Raw genomic sequence first — 17,376 nt, 5'->3', positions numbered from 1 at the left:
CTTAACTGTGATGTCATATTCAGTTGACAGCAAGTGGCAAAATGTCTGACCCTGAGATGGCTAAAAATGGGTGAATTTTGATGCTTAACTCATATTCCTTAACCGCAGTATTAATCTGAATGCCGTGTTTAGACTAGTGGAGGCACGTAGAACATATTACTGTAAAGAAATTTCTTGGTTGATTTCCCTTTTAAGTACTTAGTCTACATTTGAGTACTGGCCGTTAACCAAGTGCCATTACATGATTAATCCATCCATCCATTTTCCGAACCGCTTGATCCTCACTAGGGTCGCGGGGGGTGCTGGAGCCTATCCCAGCCGTCTTCGGGCAGTAGGCGGGGGACACCCTGAATCAGTTGCCAGCCAATCGCAGGGCACACAGACAAACAACAATCCACGCCCACACTCACACCTAGGAACAATTTAGAGCGTCCAATCAGCCTGACATGCATGTTTTTGGAATGTGGGAGGAAACCGGAGCACCCGGAGAAAACCCACGCAAGCCCGGGGAGAACATGCAAACTCCACACAGGGAGGCCGGAGCTGGAATCGAACCCGGTACCTCTGCACTGTGAAGCCGACGTGCTAACCACTGGACTACCGGGCCGCTACATGATTAATTAATTTATTAATTTCATACGATTAATTACTGAAATTTATAAGTACAAGTTTAATACATTGTTCATCTACAGTCATGGCAAAAGTTTGGAGAATGACACAAGTATAGTATCAAGTAAAGTCAACAGCAAATGAACAAAACAAAACATAGGCCATTTTGGGGGACATTTGGCTTGCAGGAAAAGTACATTTTAAGATGCCAGCATAGTGCCCACTGGCCCTGTTTCGCCTGACATGATACAACATATCAATCTTAAATATAGTTTAATATGACATCATTAAAATTACAAATTAATGAATTGTATACATGTTGGATTCAATTGACAGTTTTCTCTTTTTGTCTTCTTTGAACTAAGACTCCAGATTTTTATCACTTGGCCTTTTAGCTGTCTCGAACTAACAAGAAAACAGGCTGCAGCGAGACGGTCAAATGTCCAAATGCATTTGAGCCCCAGTCGGGCATTTCAGGAAAAATAAAAACAAAAAAACATGCACAGTCACTTCAATCACATGACATGTTTTATCGTAGGAAAAAAGATTGAAAATGTTTCATTGTCCACCAATCTTGAGTTGTGCCAGTTATTTTGAAATGTCATCTTTCCTACATTTGCTTTAGAAAAGGGTGAGTCTGCAATAAAGCAGGTTAATATGTTATTTTATATGAAAGCTTTTTGTTTGATTTTATTTTTATTCAAAGGAGGCGTAGGCTCATAAAAGTCCGTCATCCATTAATTGTTTACCCACTGAGGTTTTGAAGTGTGATTTTTCTGTCTTCACGTCTTCACCCCAGCATCAAATGGAATAAATTTGCCTCTCTGGGTTTCTGTTGCAGCAGAATTGAAAAGCAACACCAAACCAGCCACCCATAAGCATTTCAACTCATTTTGGCTGCAGTGATCTCATTCTTTGAGCATTTCCCTCTGATTCATCAGACACCCAAACTTCATAGAAATAAATGCTTCTGAGAATAAAATCTGATGCTACTGTTCACTTGGGTCAATGTTATATAACAATATACTTCATTTATTGGCAATGTGTAATAGTCATGGCATGTAAATAAAGTACAACGACATGAATTGAGGAAGGAAATTAGAAAGCGTGGGCTGGTAGACGACCGGTTAGCGCGTCGGCCTCACAGTGCAAAGGTGCAGGGTTTGATTACGGCTCCGGCCTCCTTGTGTGGAGTTTGCATGTTCTCCCCGTGGGTTTTCTCCGGGTACTCTGGTTTCCTTCCACATTCCAAAAACATGCATGGCAGGCTGATTGACCACTAAATCGTCCCTAAGTGTGAATGGTTGTTTGTCAATGTGTGCCCTGCGATTGGCTGGCAACCGGTTCAGGGTATCCCCCGCCTACTGCCTGAAGACAGCTGGGATTGGTTCCAGCACGCCCTGCGACGCTTGCTAGGTTAAACACACCAGAAAATGGATGGATGGATCAATATTTAAAACCTAGCCTTTCTATATCTTAATGAGACAGACTATAATTCAATTCTTTCAGAATTGTCTCAAGACATCTTCACATGCAATTTTGCCATTCGTCCAAAACAATCACGTCATTGAGTATGTTTTTGGGGTGCCCCGGACAGTGGTATCCAGTTCCTGCCATTTTGGCCAAAGCAACCATTGGAGAGGAGTGGACCAATATTCTGCAGGCCCCACAATCAACCTGATCAGCTCATGTCAATGTGAAGGAGAGGCACTGTGAATGAGGCAAATGGACGTCACACCAGGTACTGATTGACAGATAAAAAAAGTAAACGACATTGGGGAGAAATTGCCTTTTGTGTACATGGAAAATGACAGATTAGTTGAGTTTGATTTCTGAAAAATGAGAGCAAAAACAAAAGCGCTGCTTTCTAGTCAGCCTTTTAAAAAACTACTCCAGATTACCGTAATTTATCAGATACAGTACTTCATAAACATATAGATGCAACTAATTTAATTGCAAATACCTTTGTTCCATCTTGTTTTTCTGACAAATGTTCTTACTCACAAGCTTCACATTTGACCCTGTATTGTACGCAAAAATTTCCATCCAATGCACAGCAATAGCATTCTAGACTTTGATTTAGGATTACAAATTTGTATAATGATAAACTGCTCAAGCTCTGCCTGCAAGTAGGTGCATCCTCAGTGCGTCCCCATGCTGGAAGATGGACAAGGCTTATAAGCAGAGGAATGTGCTTCATCAGTTGAGCCTTTCCTATAAAGCGCAAAGGTCATTTTTGCAACCCGCTTTTGATGACTGCATTTGTTTCTTTGAGTTATTCTGGATGTGAATAGTCCAAAGATGGACCGTCTTTCCTCTCACACTTAAAAAGCGATAAAAGTACAACATACAATTGCATGACAAAGAATATGAAAAAATATCTCTCGGTCCAAAATATTTTGGTGATACATTTCCATTTCTCATTTAGTAATCCCTATACAAAGCATGGTTTGAACTACAGTTTGTCAAATGACGACTAATTGAAGACAAGTTGGGTGGCAGAAAAAAAAAAAGACAACAACCTGGCTTTCATGCCCAAAAAGGGGCACGTACTACTTTTTGCTCTGAGTGACGTCTCCCTTGAGATGGCGTCATAGGTCAACATTCGTGTTTTTAAAAACATTTTACAAATCAAGCTCCCTTTTCGTAATGCAAACATGTTCTCTTAAACTTTTGATTGAATGGATTTATTTATATGTAAATCAGCTGAATTAGGAGAAGAGGTTTTTTTCTTTGTGTTTGTGCTCCTTGTAATCGCCGCTTCACATGTTGGGCAGCAAAAGAAAGTCATGGCCTTTGGAGTGCGTCGCAGTTTCAAAACTCAGTCATTGTCTGTGTTCTTCTTTATCCCTGCTCAACTATCGTTGAGTTTTTGCAAGTCCGGGGCATGTGTGGTCTGCTGCTGAAAAGGGACATCTTTGTATCATGTGATTAGACAGCAGTTCATGCAACGGGGTCGCAGTCTTCTTTTCAGAGCTCCTTTCTTTCTCTTGGGAGCCAAAATGGCGATGATGGCTTCATCAAACACTGTCTTCAGGCCTTTCTGGGTAAGTGCTGAGCACTCCACGTAGCAACATGCACCAATCTGAGGAGTAGGAAAGAGGATGATTTGGCAGTCAGTGAACAACACAAAAACAACCCTCGGTTGTCAACAAGTCATGTATCCGGTATTCTGTAGCAAGATTTTTGATTTGGCGTCTCGGTTTAACCTCTCTATGGAGTTTCGATCTGCACTTCCTTCCAAAGTCACAACGGGTGTGTTAGGTTAATACTATTAAGAATTTGAATGGCCCTTAGGTGAGGATAGAAGTGAAAATATTTGTCCGTGTCAGCTCAATAGCTGCAAAGCAATCAGCACTTTGTGGAAGACGCTGGACATTAGTGGTATAGGAAATGGATGGATGGACACCTGTCAGTGAGGTAACGTTGGGCCGGGGGGCAGTTTCCCCTTTCAAAAGGAGCCCTTTTTTTTAAGTAATATAAGTCGCCTCAGTGGGGATTATTTTTCCATTAATTTTCAAATGTTTGCATTTTTATGTCCAAGAATGGATGGACTAATGTGCGATGCCATGGCAATTCATGTATCTTTCATTCCAGGCTCCTTACATGCGCAGCATTTGGTCAATTGTTGACTTGAAATTGCCATTAGCACAAGGTATATAAGTGGTTGTCGGTTTCTTTGTGTTTGTGTGTGCACTGCCTATCACAGGAGAATGGATGTAAAGGATGAATAATGGATCTGACTTCTGTTCAAAAATGAATAAAATGCTACAATATATTACCGTATTGGCCCAAATATAAGACGGCCCTGATTATAAGACGACTCCCTCTTTTTCAAGACTCAAGTTTGAAAAAAGACTTTTTGAACACCAAATTAATTTTTATACAGAAAATAATTACAGTACATCTGAAACAAATGATTATAACAATATATTTGAGAGAAAATGCATGTCATTTTGCCTCATTCAAATCTTAATATCTGAACATTTAAATATGTAAACTAAAGTGCAATCACATTTGTAAATGAATGGCTTCTGGTTTTTGAAATATAAATGACATCATAACCTGGCCGATCTTCCACCCACTTTTCTCCAGATTGTCACTACGTTTCTCCATTTTCTGTTAACTCTTCTATCGCTATTTTTATTTTTATTCTTCGTGACAGGAGTTAGCTTATATTATATTCGGGCCAATACGGTATAATAAAAGGACTTTAATTGAATATGACGATCAGTGTTTGGAGGATGTGATTGGTTGTATTTTTTATTTCTAGATGAAAGCTCTGAACAATCCTCTGGAGGTGTCATTTCAACAAAAAGGCAACTTGCGTGCTGTAACTGGGCCTGGCAGCTCGTCTGCGTGGAACATAAAAGCTTTCAGGTTCCGTTCAAAATATACAGACCTCCTTAGCCAGTTTCAGGCCTTGCTCAGTCAGTATAGGTTTCTCCTTCATATCATTCAGTTTGGCAATGGTCTTTGGGTCATCACGTAGGTCAGTCTGAGGAATGAACAAGAGACATGCTCGTTGTTACCACGCTAAATGCAGAGTTTCGTAGTTTTCACAGCCATTGCATTGGATATTGGCATTCACGCTTTCATGCACCAATAATGATAACCTGTAACCTGATAACATGCTAAGCTGTCTACTGTAGTTACCGCTGTCCCTGAAAGGGTTAAAAGCGCGGGTGTGCCCAACGTTATGGCTGTTAAGTGTGCATACCAACATCTTGCACACTTGGTTGGTCAAAGTCAAGAGAACCATTTCAGCACGTTCAATTTAAAATGACTTATACGAAACGAATCTGCAGATTTTTATACACACGGGAAGGTCAAAGGGTGATTTAGGATCAGCATTTTGGTTTGGGCTCACCTGAGTGCCAATGAGCAAGTAGGGGACATTAGGTGCATACTCCTGCAACTCAGGCACCCATTCTTCACGCACGTTCTGGAAACTGGCAGGGTTAACGACCGAGAAGCAGATGAGGAAAACATCGGTCATCGGGTAGGACAGTGGCCTGAGCCGGTCATAGTCCTCCTAGAAAAGGATTCAACGTTAGGAAAGTCATAGGCAGTTATCATTTTTTTTCTTTCTTTAATGTACCTCAGTGTAATGAATCACTACGAAATATTTAGGTGCATACAATTTTAACATTTTCTCTTCACCGAAGCCAGGTTGGGAGAGTTAACTGATTCTTCGTTTATCAAGTGGTTTGTTCCATACACACTGCCAAGGTCCAGCTGTTTTTCGCATATGAAATTTTATTTTGTAATTTTATGACAGGCTTGATACTCGTAAGACTGTCACGTGGATCTGAGTTATGAAGAGCAAAGAATGTGAAGACCTTCATGTGGGATTTACTTTCTCCTTCGCCCTCTCAATGACATACAATTTTTTTTTTAACTTGCTGTCCTTTAGAGTAAGCTAGCCACAAAGTGTGACATTAGATTCCATGCCTCTGTTATCCGTTATAGGTCAAATTTGTAAGATCACACACAGAAAACCATCCTTTGTGCATCTGATCTAGCTCTTTTGTCTTTAACTACAATAAAAGATTTTGAGGAATTTCTGCAAGTGGCTGCAACCAGTTCAGGATGTATCGGCACCCCCCGTGGCCCTTGTGAGGATAAGCGGATCCAAAAATGAATGGATGGATGGATGAATGTTTATGACTAGGGTAGTCCCAATCACACTTTTATGCCACCTGAGTCTTTAATTTTAAATACAGTAGCCCTCATTTTTCACGGTTCATGGGGAACAGAAACCCCCTACAGAAGGTGAAAACCGCAAGGAATGATTTGCCCCCTCGCCCCAGGAATCTTCATGTATGTGTATGTGGGCACCAGCATGTTTGAAATATATAAAGAGTATTTATACTTTAAATATTTGAGACAAAGATGACAACAGTACACATATTTACTTAAATCCTGAATTATAAAACCTTATACATTAGTTAACATTCATCAACATTGCCTTCTGAGAGGAGAAGACGCTTGTGTTGGTGGCGTAGAAGGTGGCTCTCACTTGACTCGAAGGCTAGACCCTTGTGAGTATAAGCGGGTTAGAAAATGTATCTTGTCTTCTTATTAGTTGAAATAGATTAAGATTTATTTTTTAATCAGACAATGGTCTTTTTTTTAGTGAAGAAAAAAAAATCTGACCTAGCTGACAGTTTCGGCTGTCGCTTCAGCCTTCGTCTGAGCTGTCACTGCTTCCCTTGTGATGTGCCTAAAAAAGAGCTGACCGTGTCGGGAAACCTTCAAAACAAGGCTCCCTGACCCGGTCAAGGCTGTGAACCAACCCCCGCCACCGCCGTTGAAACAATGTGTCCCTGTTGATGGCGGCATCTCCGACAAGCGGGCTTACATTCTCCCACGTAGCCGGTTGGCATTCCTTTGGCGACGGCAAACTTGTGACGCAATCTGCAATCTATGTGCTTTCCTGTGTCCATTTAGGAAGAAATACTCCAGTGGCGTGCTAATGTGGTGCGTTGCCTGTGACTTGTGCTCACGAAATTCAATCTTCCGATCATGCACAGTACTGAAGAAACACTGGGATCCATTCAGCGTATTTCCTCCCAAACAGGCCCACAGCTCCTGAGACCAAATCAATGCCTCGCGCATTTCCTCACTTTACCTCTGACACTAAACGCAATATGTCCTCGAGCCGCAAGTGAGGCGGTTTACATGCTTGCTCAGCTCTAATAATCGCTGTTCGGCGCTTGTTGGCCCAGTTCTGTTCAATCTTCTGCTGCTCAGAGGGCACTTTGTTGAGTTGAATGTTTCTATCACAAGGATGTCAGTTTTATTAGGTCAGCTCAACAATTCATGACATTGCAGCAACATTGCATCACAAATATTCCAAATACTGTCCTATCATCAGTAGGGGGGACAAGAAATCCGGGCAACTGATAAGATGTGTGGCTCTCACTATCGAATATTTTTAGTATTTTATATTCCATAAATTTGTCAATTCAAATTGTAATTTTGCATTAAAGTGTATTACAAAACTATGTTTCCCCTAATTACGGTTTACGAACCAATTCTTGTTTATTAGGTATTGTTTAGTGGTTAAAAAAAACAAACAATTTAAGCAATCCACATGAGAGGCACTGATGTACACGCCAATGAATTTGAAACAGATTCCCTCAGTCATTGTTTTCCACCGTAAAAGCAGCTGTTCTTGAATGTCATATTTTCATTGAACACAAAAGAATCCATTTGATTTCATAAATACACAGCCATAAAAAATTACTGCTGAGGATTTGCCCGATTTTATGTTCAATAATTGCTGTAAACGAGGACTCGATTATTAAAATAGTTGTTGCTTAATTTGATAATTGAGTAGTTGTCAATGAATAGATTCATTTTGACACCTCGAGCAGAATCACCGTATTTTGAGTCCATGCAGAGCTTGCTGCGTTCATTAGGTCACTGTGTGAGCTCTGCTGTGTGACTCAGAGACATATGAGCACAAATCTCGTGAGTCACCACCACATCCTCATCTTCATTGTCCTCTGTTTCGGTTTCTGTAACCTCCTCAGGGGTCAATAAAATTGATAGCTTCCATTCCGCGAACTATCTGTGTTCACATGGCCATTGGGTAAGAATGCAACACCAAATTGACACTATCTGGCTTGCAAACCCAAGCTTTGTACTGACCTGGATTTAACCTTTTCTGGGCCAGCGGTCACTACAGTGGACAGCTTAGCATGTTATCCGGTTATCATTATTGGTGCATGAAAGGGTTCTACTCAAAAATCCTTTTATTTTAGGATGATCAATAAACATCATGCCATAGAATTCACATCTAATGGGTTGATTTACAGGCAGTGGCGCTCATAAGAAACTATCGCTTCCAAAACACCAAAAAAATGTTCAGACGATGGGACGGTAGGTTAGCCATGTCGTCGACATTGTTGCAGGGAGGCCATTCTGATGACTGGTCCCCAGTACATTCATGATTTGTATTTATTTCTTTATACTAGCATAAGGATTGTTTTCCTTGGTGCAGTGGCGATGCCCAGTTTTCAAACCAGCTAAAAACATTTAAGAGCTCCACTGGTTGACATTTCTTCTTACCATGAACTCAAGCTTGCCTATTTTGACTCATCCTGATTAGTATAACCGATTTGCTGACATCAAGACATTTATCACAAGACTCAGCTGCAAACTGAAGATTCAACCACAAAGAAAAAAAAAAAGTCTCGCAACCTACTTTAGGTACACCTTCAGTCACAAGATATCCAACACAGGTGTTTTATCAATAGTTTGTCTTTTAATAATAATCATCTTTTGTAGTTAGCAATGTAATATGTATGTGCCAATGCATCTCCCCTTTATTAAAATAGTTCAGTTCTCATTTAAACAATACATTTTACAGCACTGCAAACTACAACCCCAGTAATAAACTATTGTTGTTATTTAATACGACCATCAGTGTCAATCAAAACTAACCATTATTATCTTGATAAGAACCTGCTTATTTATACAGCGTTTGTCTTCATTCGAAACAGAACTGCTATCGGTTAGTATAAAGGCATTCCGGATGTTAGACATCAGAGTCTTGCGATATCTGAAGAGGTCTGCCAGCCTTCTGAAGTCATCTGCTGCTTAAGTATGTTTACTATCTCTTTATTGTTACACTTAATGTGGATCAAGATGCATTGCCAACAGCTAGTTTTTAGCCAACCTTCTTAAATGGCTCCACAGAAGTGGTCGTCTTTTGTCTTGCTACGTTACAAGCAACTGCTCCATAGACGCATACATGTACTGAGGACAGTGGGATAAACATTATTTGACATCTCGAAAAGAAGAGTCTTCCGTTGATGAACAGATGTGACGTGTAAGGTGTGATGGTGTAGTGCGTGAGGACCAGACCGATGTTTTTTTTAAATCAACTAATTGTTATAAAATTGATTTTCCCTTTTATAGCCCAATATTGATTCATAAATGAATCTATCCTTTTCATACCCACATTCATGTGACATCTTGGGTCACACAAGATCTTGTCACTTCGTGAGAGTAGCGTAACAAAACAAGATGGTGGAAGCAATGAAATCAGAGCCAACAAGCTAAAAGGCAGATGTCCGGAGGTTTTTGAGTTTTAACAACCAGAAAGACAGCAATGAACTGAAACCTTGTGAGACAGTCACAAGAATGGGAATGTTATTAGTTTACAGCACAGTGTCAAACTCAAGGCCCGGGGGCCAGATATGGCCCGCCACATCATTTTATGTGGCCCTCTGAGAGAAAATCATGTGTGTCAACTTGCATGATCCTTGCTAAAAAAAAAAAATACTGAAATGTCAAATTGTCATGTGGAATACATAACGTTGAGATTTTGCAATCATTTTGTTACCCTTAAGAGTAATAATGCGATAATGAGATTAAACATCATAACGGCCCTCTGAGGGAAGACGCAACTCAAAAGTGGCCCATGATGAAAACAAGCTTGACATCCTGGTTTACAGTGTGTTGTTGCCTCTTTATTTACGCAGCCTGTCCTGTGGTTGGAATTGATTTAAAATAAGACTTTTTGTTTTGATCGGGTCATGTTCAATAAAACGTACATTTAACTGCATTGGGTTCAATTCCTAATGTAATTTTTTAAAAAGTTAGAGCAAGAAATTTCTACTATTTGCAGCATTGTTACTTCAGAGAATGTGTTTCCATCTGAAAGTAAAATTGGCACTGCGTGAAATCCTTGAACCGAATCGAAAATCAATCCAAATCAATCTTGAATCGCAAATCCAACTGAATTGGGTCCTTGTCAATCGAAATCTGAATCGATAGGCAGCCCTACTACATAAAAGGGAGTGGGTTAATAAGGCAGCCAGACATGGAATGAACTCTCGGTGTGGGTTGCAAGTTCAACCCTTCGAAGATTTGTTTTGTCCAGCTACTTGAACAGTGTTGGTAGGTTGTTTTGAGTGCAGGCGCAGCGGATGAACAAATGAATAAATAAACACTTTGCCCTCTGCTTCCTTGTCACAATTAGTGATAAAGGCTTTTCTGGTGTTCCCTATGGAATAATTTAATTGCGAGTGGATTTTCAGACGGTAGGAGGCAGACAAAACACTGTAATGAGCTGTGAATGTGTGGTCCAGACACACTCACACACACACACACACACACACACACACACACACTGGAGTGACTGCTTGGTGACTCATCCAATAAGGGACACTGGTGTACTTTCCTAAGAGTTAGAGGGAAAAGACAGGCATATCTGTCTGAATGTTCTGAACTCCTCTTCATGCCCAAAACGCCACTCAGATGTGCTTCCGTCGCATCCGCGTTTGCGTCACATACAGGTGCCGGTACCGGGAGGTGAACAAACATGTCTGACTACATCCATCCGTCGGCCGTTCAAGAGCCTTTTCTAAAGTGATTGGTAGAAGTAACTCAACTTCGTCTGTCCAAAAGATTTTTATTTTTTTTTGCTAGTAGACATAATTTTGGTTTTCGTGGCGCAGAGCATTGACGTAGAACGCAGATCAGCTGAAGGGAGATTTTATGCATGCGTACGGACATGGCGGTGTTATATCAGAGCACCACCTTGCTGCCTGGCATGCATACACAAAATAATTACACACACGCTTGCATCACCGTATGCATGCATATTTTTTCAACGCTTGTCTAAACACAAAATGAAAAGTGGAGACCAGACACCGCTTTTACGTCTTCTGTTCAGATCGTCATCATTTTAACGTAGCCTAATTCTTTGGGAGAATGTGCGCTAGACAGGGAATGCCCACATTTCAGGGTTACTCCACCTGCACTGCGTAAACGACAAAAGGGTGAGCAAATGACCTATTTAAATCAATGAGATTGACATTTTTTCGGGAGTCCCGTGGGAATCCCATGGGATGGGAGTCAACTTAACCTTTTATCACAGGATTGGGATGGTACGGGATAAAAAGTTCACGAGAGCAAAGGGCAGCTGCATTATCCAGTCAGAAAAAAAACCTACTGGGCAGATGCACAGTCAGTTTTAATGTAGGTGACCTCCAAAATGCGAGCAGTAGGGGAATGGGATGTACTTGGAAGGAGATGAAACAGGATTTTTTATTGTTTAACTATGGTCTGGGGCTGGTGCAGGACAGGATTGTTTTCTGTGGGAGTGGGATGGGACAGGATTGAAAATCCATTCCTGTGTCACCCCCTACTGCGCAACACATGGGGAATGCCCTTGAATTGGTAGGAGATCTGGAGCCTACCTCATTTTACTTTGAGTAAAAGGCAGGGTACACCCTAGACTGGTCACCAAGTGATCACTGGACACATTAGTAACCATTAGTCATACCTATCGACAATTTAGAATCTTGAATGAACTTAACATGCATGCACATTTTATGCTAAGCATACTTTTGGATGACAACATCACAGTTGCACATTGTGTTTCTTTATCAAGCAGCAGACCCAACAGCTGCTACAACTACTCCAATAACTTTTTTTTAAACCAGGTCACAGTCTTTTCAACAAACACTGAAAGTGGGTTCTTCTTCCTCATAAGGAGTTTCACTCTCTCAAAAGCGTCATGCCTTACTCTGTCTTTGCCGCATCTGTCTGTCCTTCCTCTTTGTATCTCCTCAGTCATTCTGCCCTCTATTTGGGCCACAATGCTTTGATCACACTTTGAAGCTATAAACATTAGCAGCTGGCCTCCTGCTCCCTGAAAGAGGTCAGCAGAGTCAGGGGCGGCAGGGGACGGATTTTGAACGGTGGAAACTCTACTCTCCCTGGCTGACATCTGGGGGAACTTCTCTATTTCAGAATGAGCTAAAAACAAACACACAGATGCACACTCACACACACACATGCACACACTTACAATTAACACACACGAGAATAGACAATCAGGAAGCATAAGAAAGTGTAACACAACAGCGATCCGTGTTCTGCAGAGGAACACACAAAGCCATGGATAGATTGTTGTGTGGCAAGAGGAGAAATTGATTTAACATTCAGAAATTAAGAGCCCAGAGGTACAGACTTCAATAATCTCTTATCCTTTATGAGCCTTGTTTATCTTTTTCCCGGCAAACAGATTTGGTTTCAGATTGTGACTCATTCACACTCTTTAATCGAGCCTGAGCAGTTTTGGCTATCCAACATGTGACGTGCACATTTGTAGCTTGCTGGAAAGACCTCTTAGGTCTTTCGAAGGGCCTCTTCGGAAAGTCCAATCTCTTAACCCTCATGCCGCTTTTCCTTCACCTTTGTTGGATGACGTCAGCGGGTTAAGGAGAGATAAAAAGGTGCTTGCTCCCTTCCCAACAAAGGAACAGACAGCATTGTTTCAGAATAAGTAGTGCAGTAGTTGTCATGGCAACTAATGTGTGAAGTATCGCTAGCTTAGCAAGCAGTGGCGGTTCTGGGGGGGGGGGGGGGCAGCGGGGGCCAGTGCCCCTGTAGCACCGATTCTGGCCCCCCCTGTGGCCCCCCCTCCGAGCGCAGATTACGCAGTCGTGCCGAGTCGCCGACGTGAAAGGTGGAACCAAAGTGCGTGATTTAACATTCTAGTCGGACCCTTTAGTGCGCTGTGCCATTTAAAAATGAGCGGGAAAATGAGAAGCAGTCCGCAGAGAAGGATATTACCACGACACAAGTGCTATTTGCGTGTGTGCGCGTTTGTGTGTGTGTGTGTGTGTGTGTGTGTGTGTGTGCGTGCGCGTGTTTGTGTGTGCGTGCGCGCGTGTGTGTGTGTGTGTCTGTGTGTAACTTTTTTAGTCTCCCTTTTTATTTTAATTTTTATTTAACAGGATCAATATATAAGACATTGCCTTTTAAAATTTGGATAATTATATGCATGTAAAACATCTAGCTTCAGTGTATTTGCAATTTTTGTCGCCGGCGGGCTGGTACCATATCATCCCCTGGCTTGAATATTCTCAACAGATGGACACGGCGTATTGTTACGCTTGCAGACATTTTAGCCCTCCTAATACTGTTTTTTTTCTCATCACTGTAATGTTATGACTACAATTTCAAAGTCTGAAGAAATAAAAAGTCAAATAAGATTTCAAATCTGTCTTTTTAGCCCTAGGTTGAATGTGCCCCCCCATCAAAACCCCTGGCCCCAGCCCGGCCCCCTCAGTGAAATTGATCCAGAACCGCCCCTGTTAGCATGTGGCTTCCATATGCTGCAACAAGGATTTACAGCAGCAAAAAAAAAACGCCATAACCGACCAGCATTCTATCTTTGTGACGCAGGACACTCATTAAGGTAATCCATTTTAAACTAAAAAGAAAAAGTTTTACGTCAGTAGAAGCTGAAGTTTCGAATCCAACCAGAACTCTTTCGCACCCGTCAACATAAGGTGCGTTCGGAAATTCACTCAGATACCCTAAAAGCCGAGATGTGTGGGTTTGGAGAGGCAGAGTGTGCCCCCTTCCACTAATTTACAAACACAGCCTATTATAAACCAATCAGCACCTCGTACTAGAACAGTTTCCATCTCTACTGCCTGACACACTGGGCTCCAGCACTCCTTTTTTGGAACACTCTGAATAACCCAATGGCACATTTGAAAAACAGGTCTTGAGTTTCCAAATGGTTGGAGTGAAGCAGTGCGCGCTCGGCGTGTATTTTCAAATTGTTATTTTTCTGGCTGGGATAAAGTGATCTACTGCACCACTACTTCACTGTGAGGCGTACATTTCAAACACCCACGTCTCTTACCAAATACTTGCTACTTTTCAGACAACTTTTTTGATACAAACACACGATTTTGGTCTGATTCAGCAAACTCAATGTTGCCATTTAATGTACGTTATGAATAGAAATTGGTCATTATCTTTATATTTATTATATTTTGATGCACTATTATTCAAAATGCACCAGTCAAAGATGGGTTTCCCTAAACATTGCCATTAGCATTCAGCATTTTCTACCTCTTCTGCTAGATACTATGCTGACCTATGACCTAAGTAGTGAGACGTGTCTTTGTGTTTACTTTTAACTGGATTCATAAGCTCCAAGAGGGCTATTTCCTGCCTCTCTGTTTTAATGAATCCAGCATATGGTCCTCATCACATACGTATGCCTAGGCATATTTAGAACAAAACTTTGCAGCTGGTTTCATTGTGCACAATGCTATTACAAATCAAACAGGAGCTAACGGCGGAAACATTCCTTCATAGGCGCCCACTGCCACAAACTCCACAAGACACCATTAATCTTGCCGATCATTCAGTGACTTCATTTCTGCTCTGTAAATGATTTACAATATGTCAAATCAAACCTATAAAAAATGGTAAAGCATAAATATTTTAACGCAAGTATTTGCTTTTAGGAATATGTAGCCAAAAAAAATAATTCAAATTCAGTACTGTCTATAACAGGGGTGGGCAAACTTTTTTGGCTCGGGGGCCGCATTGACTTTTAAAATTTGACAGAAGGGCCAGGTCAGCACGAGCTATGGTACATTAAAAAAAAAAAACTGCATTTGTTGACAGTCCATATCAAACATCAACAGAACAAAAGCATGAAAGTACGGTATTAATATACTTTTTTAAAATGACAAAAGTGTTGTTGATGACCTATTTTAGCCTGTGCATCGCTGCAGATGGGTTGTGATCAGACCAGTAGAAGTAGAGCGATACAGAGGTACTAGGTGGTTGAAAAGATTGCCGCGCCCCCCCGTGTTCTGCAACTTCAAGTCAATGTGCCACCTGCCGCTGAAATGCCTGTCATTACAAGTCCAATTGAAATGAATCCAATCATTCACATCGAACCTTAATTGCGCACCAACCTTCGGCGGGCCGGATTAAAAAGACCAACGGGCCGGATTCGGCCCGCGGGCCGTAGTTTGCCCACCACTGGTCTATAAGCAAGTTTTTGTCGTAGTTAAAACGCTAAATGACTGGTAATTTGTCAGAACAGGAAGTTCAAATGCCTGCAACCAGACGTTTCTCAACATTTACTCAATTTGTGTCTGTTGTTCGTATATGATTGCTTCAGCCAGTGTTTCTGCACACACACAGGCCCTAGTGTTGAAAGAAAATATTGTGTGTGTTTGTGTGTGTGCATGTGTGTGTGGGCTGCTGGATCTGAGTTTTAACGATTGTGTGCTGAATGGCACATTGAGGGAAAAAAATCGCAGCAATAGGCAGCCCTATTAACACATCTGTGACATCTTTACTGCACATAGGAAGCCTGTTCTTGCCATAATGGAACTATTGAATGCCTCTCACTACCACCAATGTGTATGGTACACAAGACTTTGGCAGCAAATATGTGCGAACACTATCACCTGTTGCAGCTTAGTGTCTGATCTAAATATGAAGCCTGTGTGTTTGTGTGTGTGTGTGTGGGTGCGCAGGGGGCGGGGGTGTGTGTGCTTTTCTTTGACATGCTTGGCATCAGACCAGAGTTACAAAAAAACAAAAACAAAAAAAGCGTACGTACCTGACCGGCAGTGTCGTACAGTCCCAACAAGTACTGCTTTCCTCCAACATTAACACTCACTGTGAGGAAATAACAAAGAGCAGTTAGAAAGAGGAAGCCTTGTGGGTGACAAGGTATGGGTGGGTGCATAAAGCGGAGGGGAGCGGGGGGCTGTGGGTCCCCAACCTCTGTCTGCAAAGAAGGCAAACAAGTGGTTTTGATTATAGCAACACATGCAGGCCGATGCAGTTTGAGTGCAGCAGGAAACAGTGAGTGCACTATTCTCTATACAAGTATGTTAAAATAAAAAACAGCAACACGCAAACATGTCATTATTAGAAACAATATGATATTTCTGTGCCTACCTGCATAATGATCAAACACCGTTGGGACGTACTCCTCAGGAAAGGCGTCATTGGCATAGCTCATTAGAAGACACGTTTTGCCCACTGCACCGTCTCCGACCACGACACATTTTAACATTATAGTACCGGTTCCGTTTGCCATGATCTCGATCTTAAACTCATCATCATCATCATCATCATCATCATTGTCCTCGACCGCCCTGGTTTGCCGCCCTCTTGCGCTTTCTCTTCCCGCTGTTGCTGCTGCTACCGACCGCCGGTGATCACCGCACGGCGGCGGGCATCACCAGCCTCGGTGCCTGGCTGCGAGGCGTAACGAGAGGCTACACAACTGCATGTTCCTCCCTTACCTCAACACCACCGGTTACACTGCTCCCACATGTGGCGAAAAGCACTTTTCTGTCACTATCTTCGGTGTGGCCACACTATGAAGTTTAAGTGAGGGCTTTCTAATCCAACATGTGACCTTTTCATCGGAGCTTTTTTTCCAGCGTGTTGGATCACATCTCCAGCCGATCAGTTGTGTGCGCTTCCCGGCGTGACTCGCTTTGCCGGACGCTCTGTGGAGCAGCTGAGGCCAGAACAAGGTGTGTGAGTGCGCTTGGTGGAGAGGCGGAGCTTACATTTGGAACCAAGGCACTGTATAGAAAGTGCATCGCGTAAAGTACTGTACAGACGTGCCGATTTGATTTTTTTTAACCATCTAAGCGATTTTTATTGTATTAATTCATTATGCCGTCTTACTGATCCGTGTATCAAATTTTCTTTCCATTTTCAATTGGCAACCGATAAACAAAAAAGTAATTGCAGTATTTAAGATGATTCTGCACAGAAACGGAAGGCGGCCGGCGGTTGGCGGAAACAACTTTTATAACATTCCGAGTTTAGACTCAGATAAAAAATGCAAAATTGATAACGGGCTACCGGACCATGTTGCTGTAGTTCACAGCTATACAGTATTTCTGTTTACTTTTTTCTCCGAGAACCGCCCTGAAGAAAACGGCTTGGGTC

General features: G+C 41.9%; 1 protein-coding gene across 1 annotated transcript; it reads right to left on the bottom strand.

Moving 5' to 3' along the window:
• Window positions 1-650: 650 nt before the first annotated feature.
• Window positions 651-16,938, bottom strand: LOC147199454 (rho-related GTP-binding protein RhoQ). The gene is made up of 5 exons (XM_086121591.1): window positions 16,366-16,938; window positions 16,022-16,080; window positions 5,480-5,644; window positions 5,012-5,107; window positions 651-3,694 (listed from the first exon to the last, which is right to left on the bottom strand). The coding sequence occupies exons 1-5, from the start codon at window positions 16,505-16,507 to the stop codon at window positions 3,533-3,535; spliced, it is 624 nt and encodes a 207-aa protein (XP_085977717.1). The 5' UTR covers window positions 16,508-16,938; the 3' UTR covers window positions 651-3,532.
• Between the last annotated feature and the right edge of the window lie 438 nt (window positions 16,939-17,376).

Source organism: Hippocampus guttulatus, chromosome 10 (assembly GCF_054856545.1).
Source record: "Hippocampus guttulatus isolate MCC_2025c chromosome 10, RoL_Hgut_1.0, whole genome shotgun sequence".
Classification (NCBI taxonomy): domain Eukaryota; kingdom Metazoa; phylum Chordata; class Actinopteri; order Syngnathiformes; family Syngnathidae; genus Hippocampus; species Hippocampus guttulatus.
The sequence above is the reverse complement of the archived record's forward strand: the minus strand, read 5'-3'. Positions and strand labels throughout refer to the sequence as shown.

Excerpts from the sequence above, each read along its gene's own strand:
- LOC147199454 (XM_086121591.1), bottom strand. The coding sequence starts at position 16,507 with ATGGCAAACGGAACCGGTACTATAATGTTAAAATGTGTCGTGGTCGGA. Across the intron at positions 16,081-16,365 it reads GGTGTTTGATCATTATGCAG|TGAGTGTTAATGTTGGAGGA; the intron begins GTAGGCACAGAA and ends ATTTCCTCACAG. Across the intron at positions 3,695-5,011 it reads GCCTGAAACTGGCTAAGGAG|ATTGGTGCATGTTGCTACGT; the intron begins GTCTGTATATTT and ends CCTACTCCTCAG.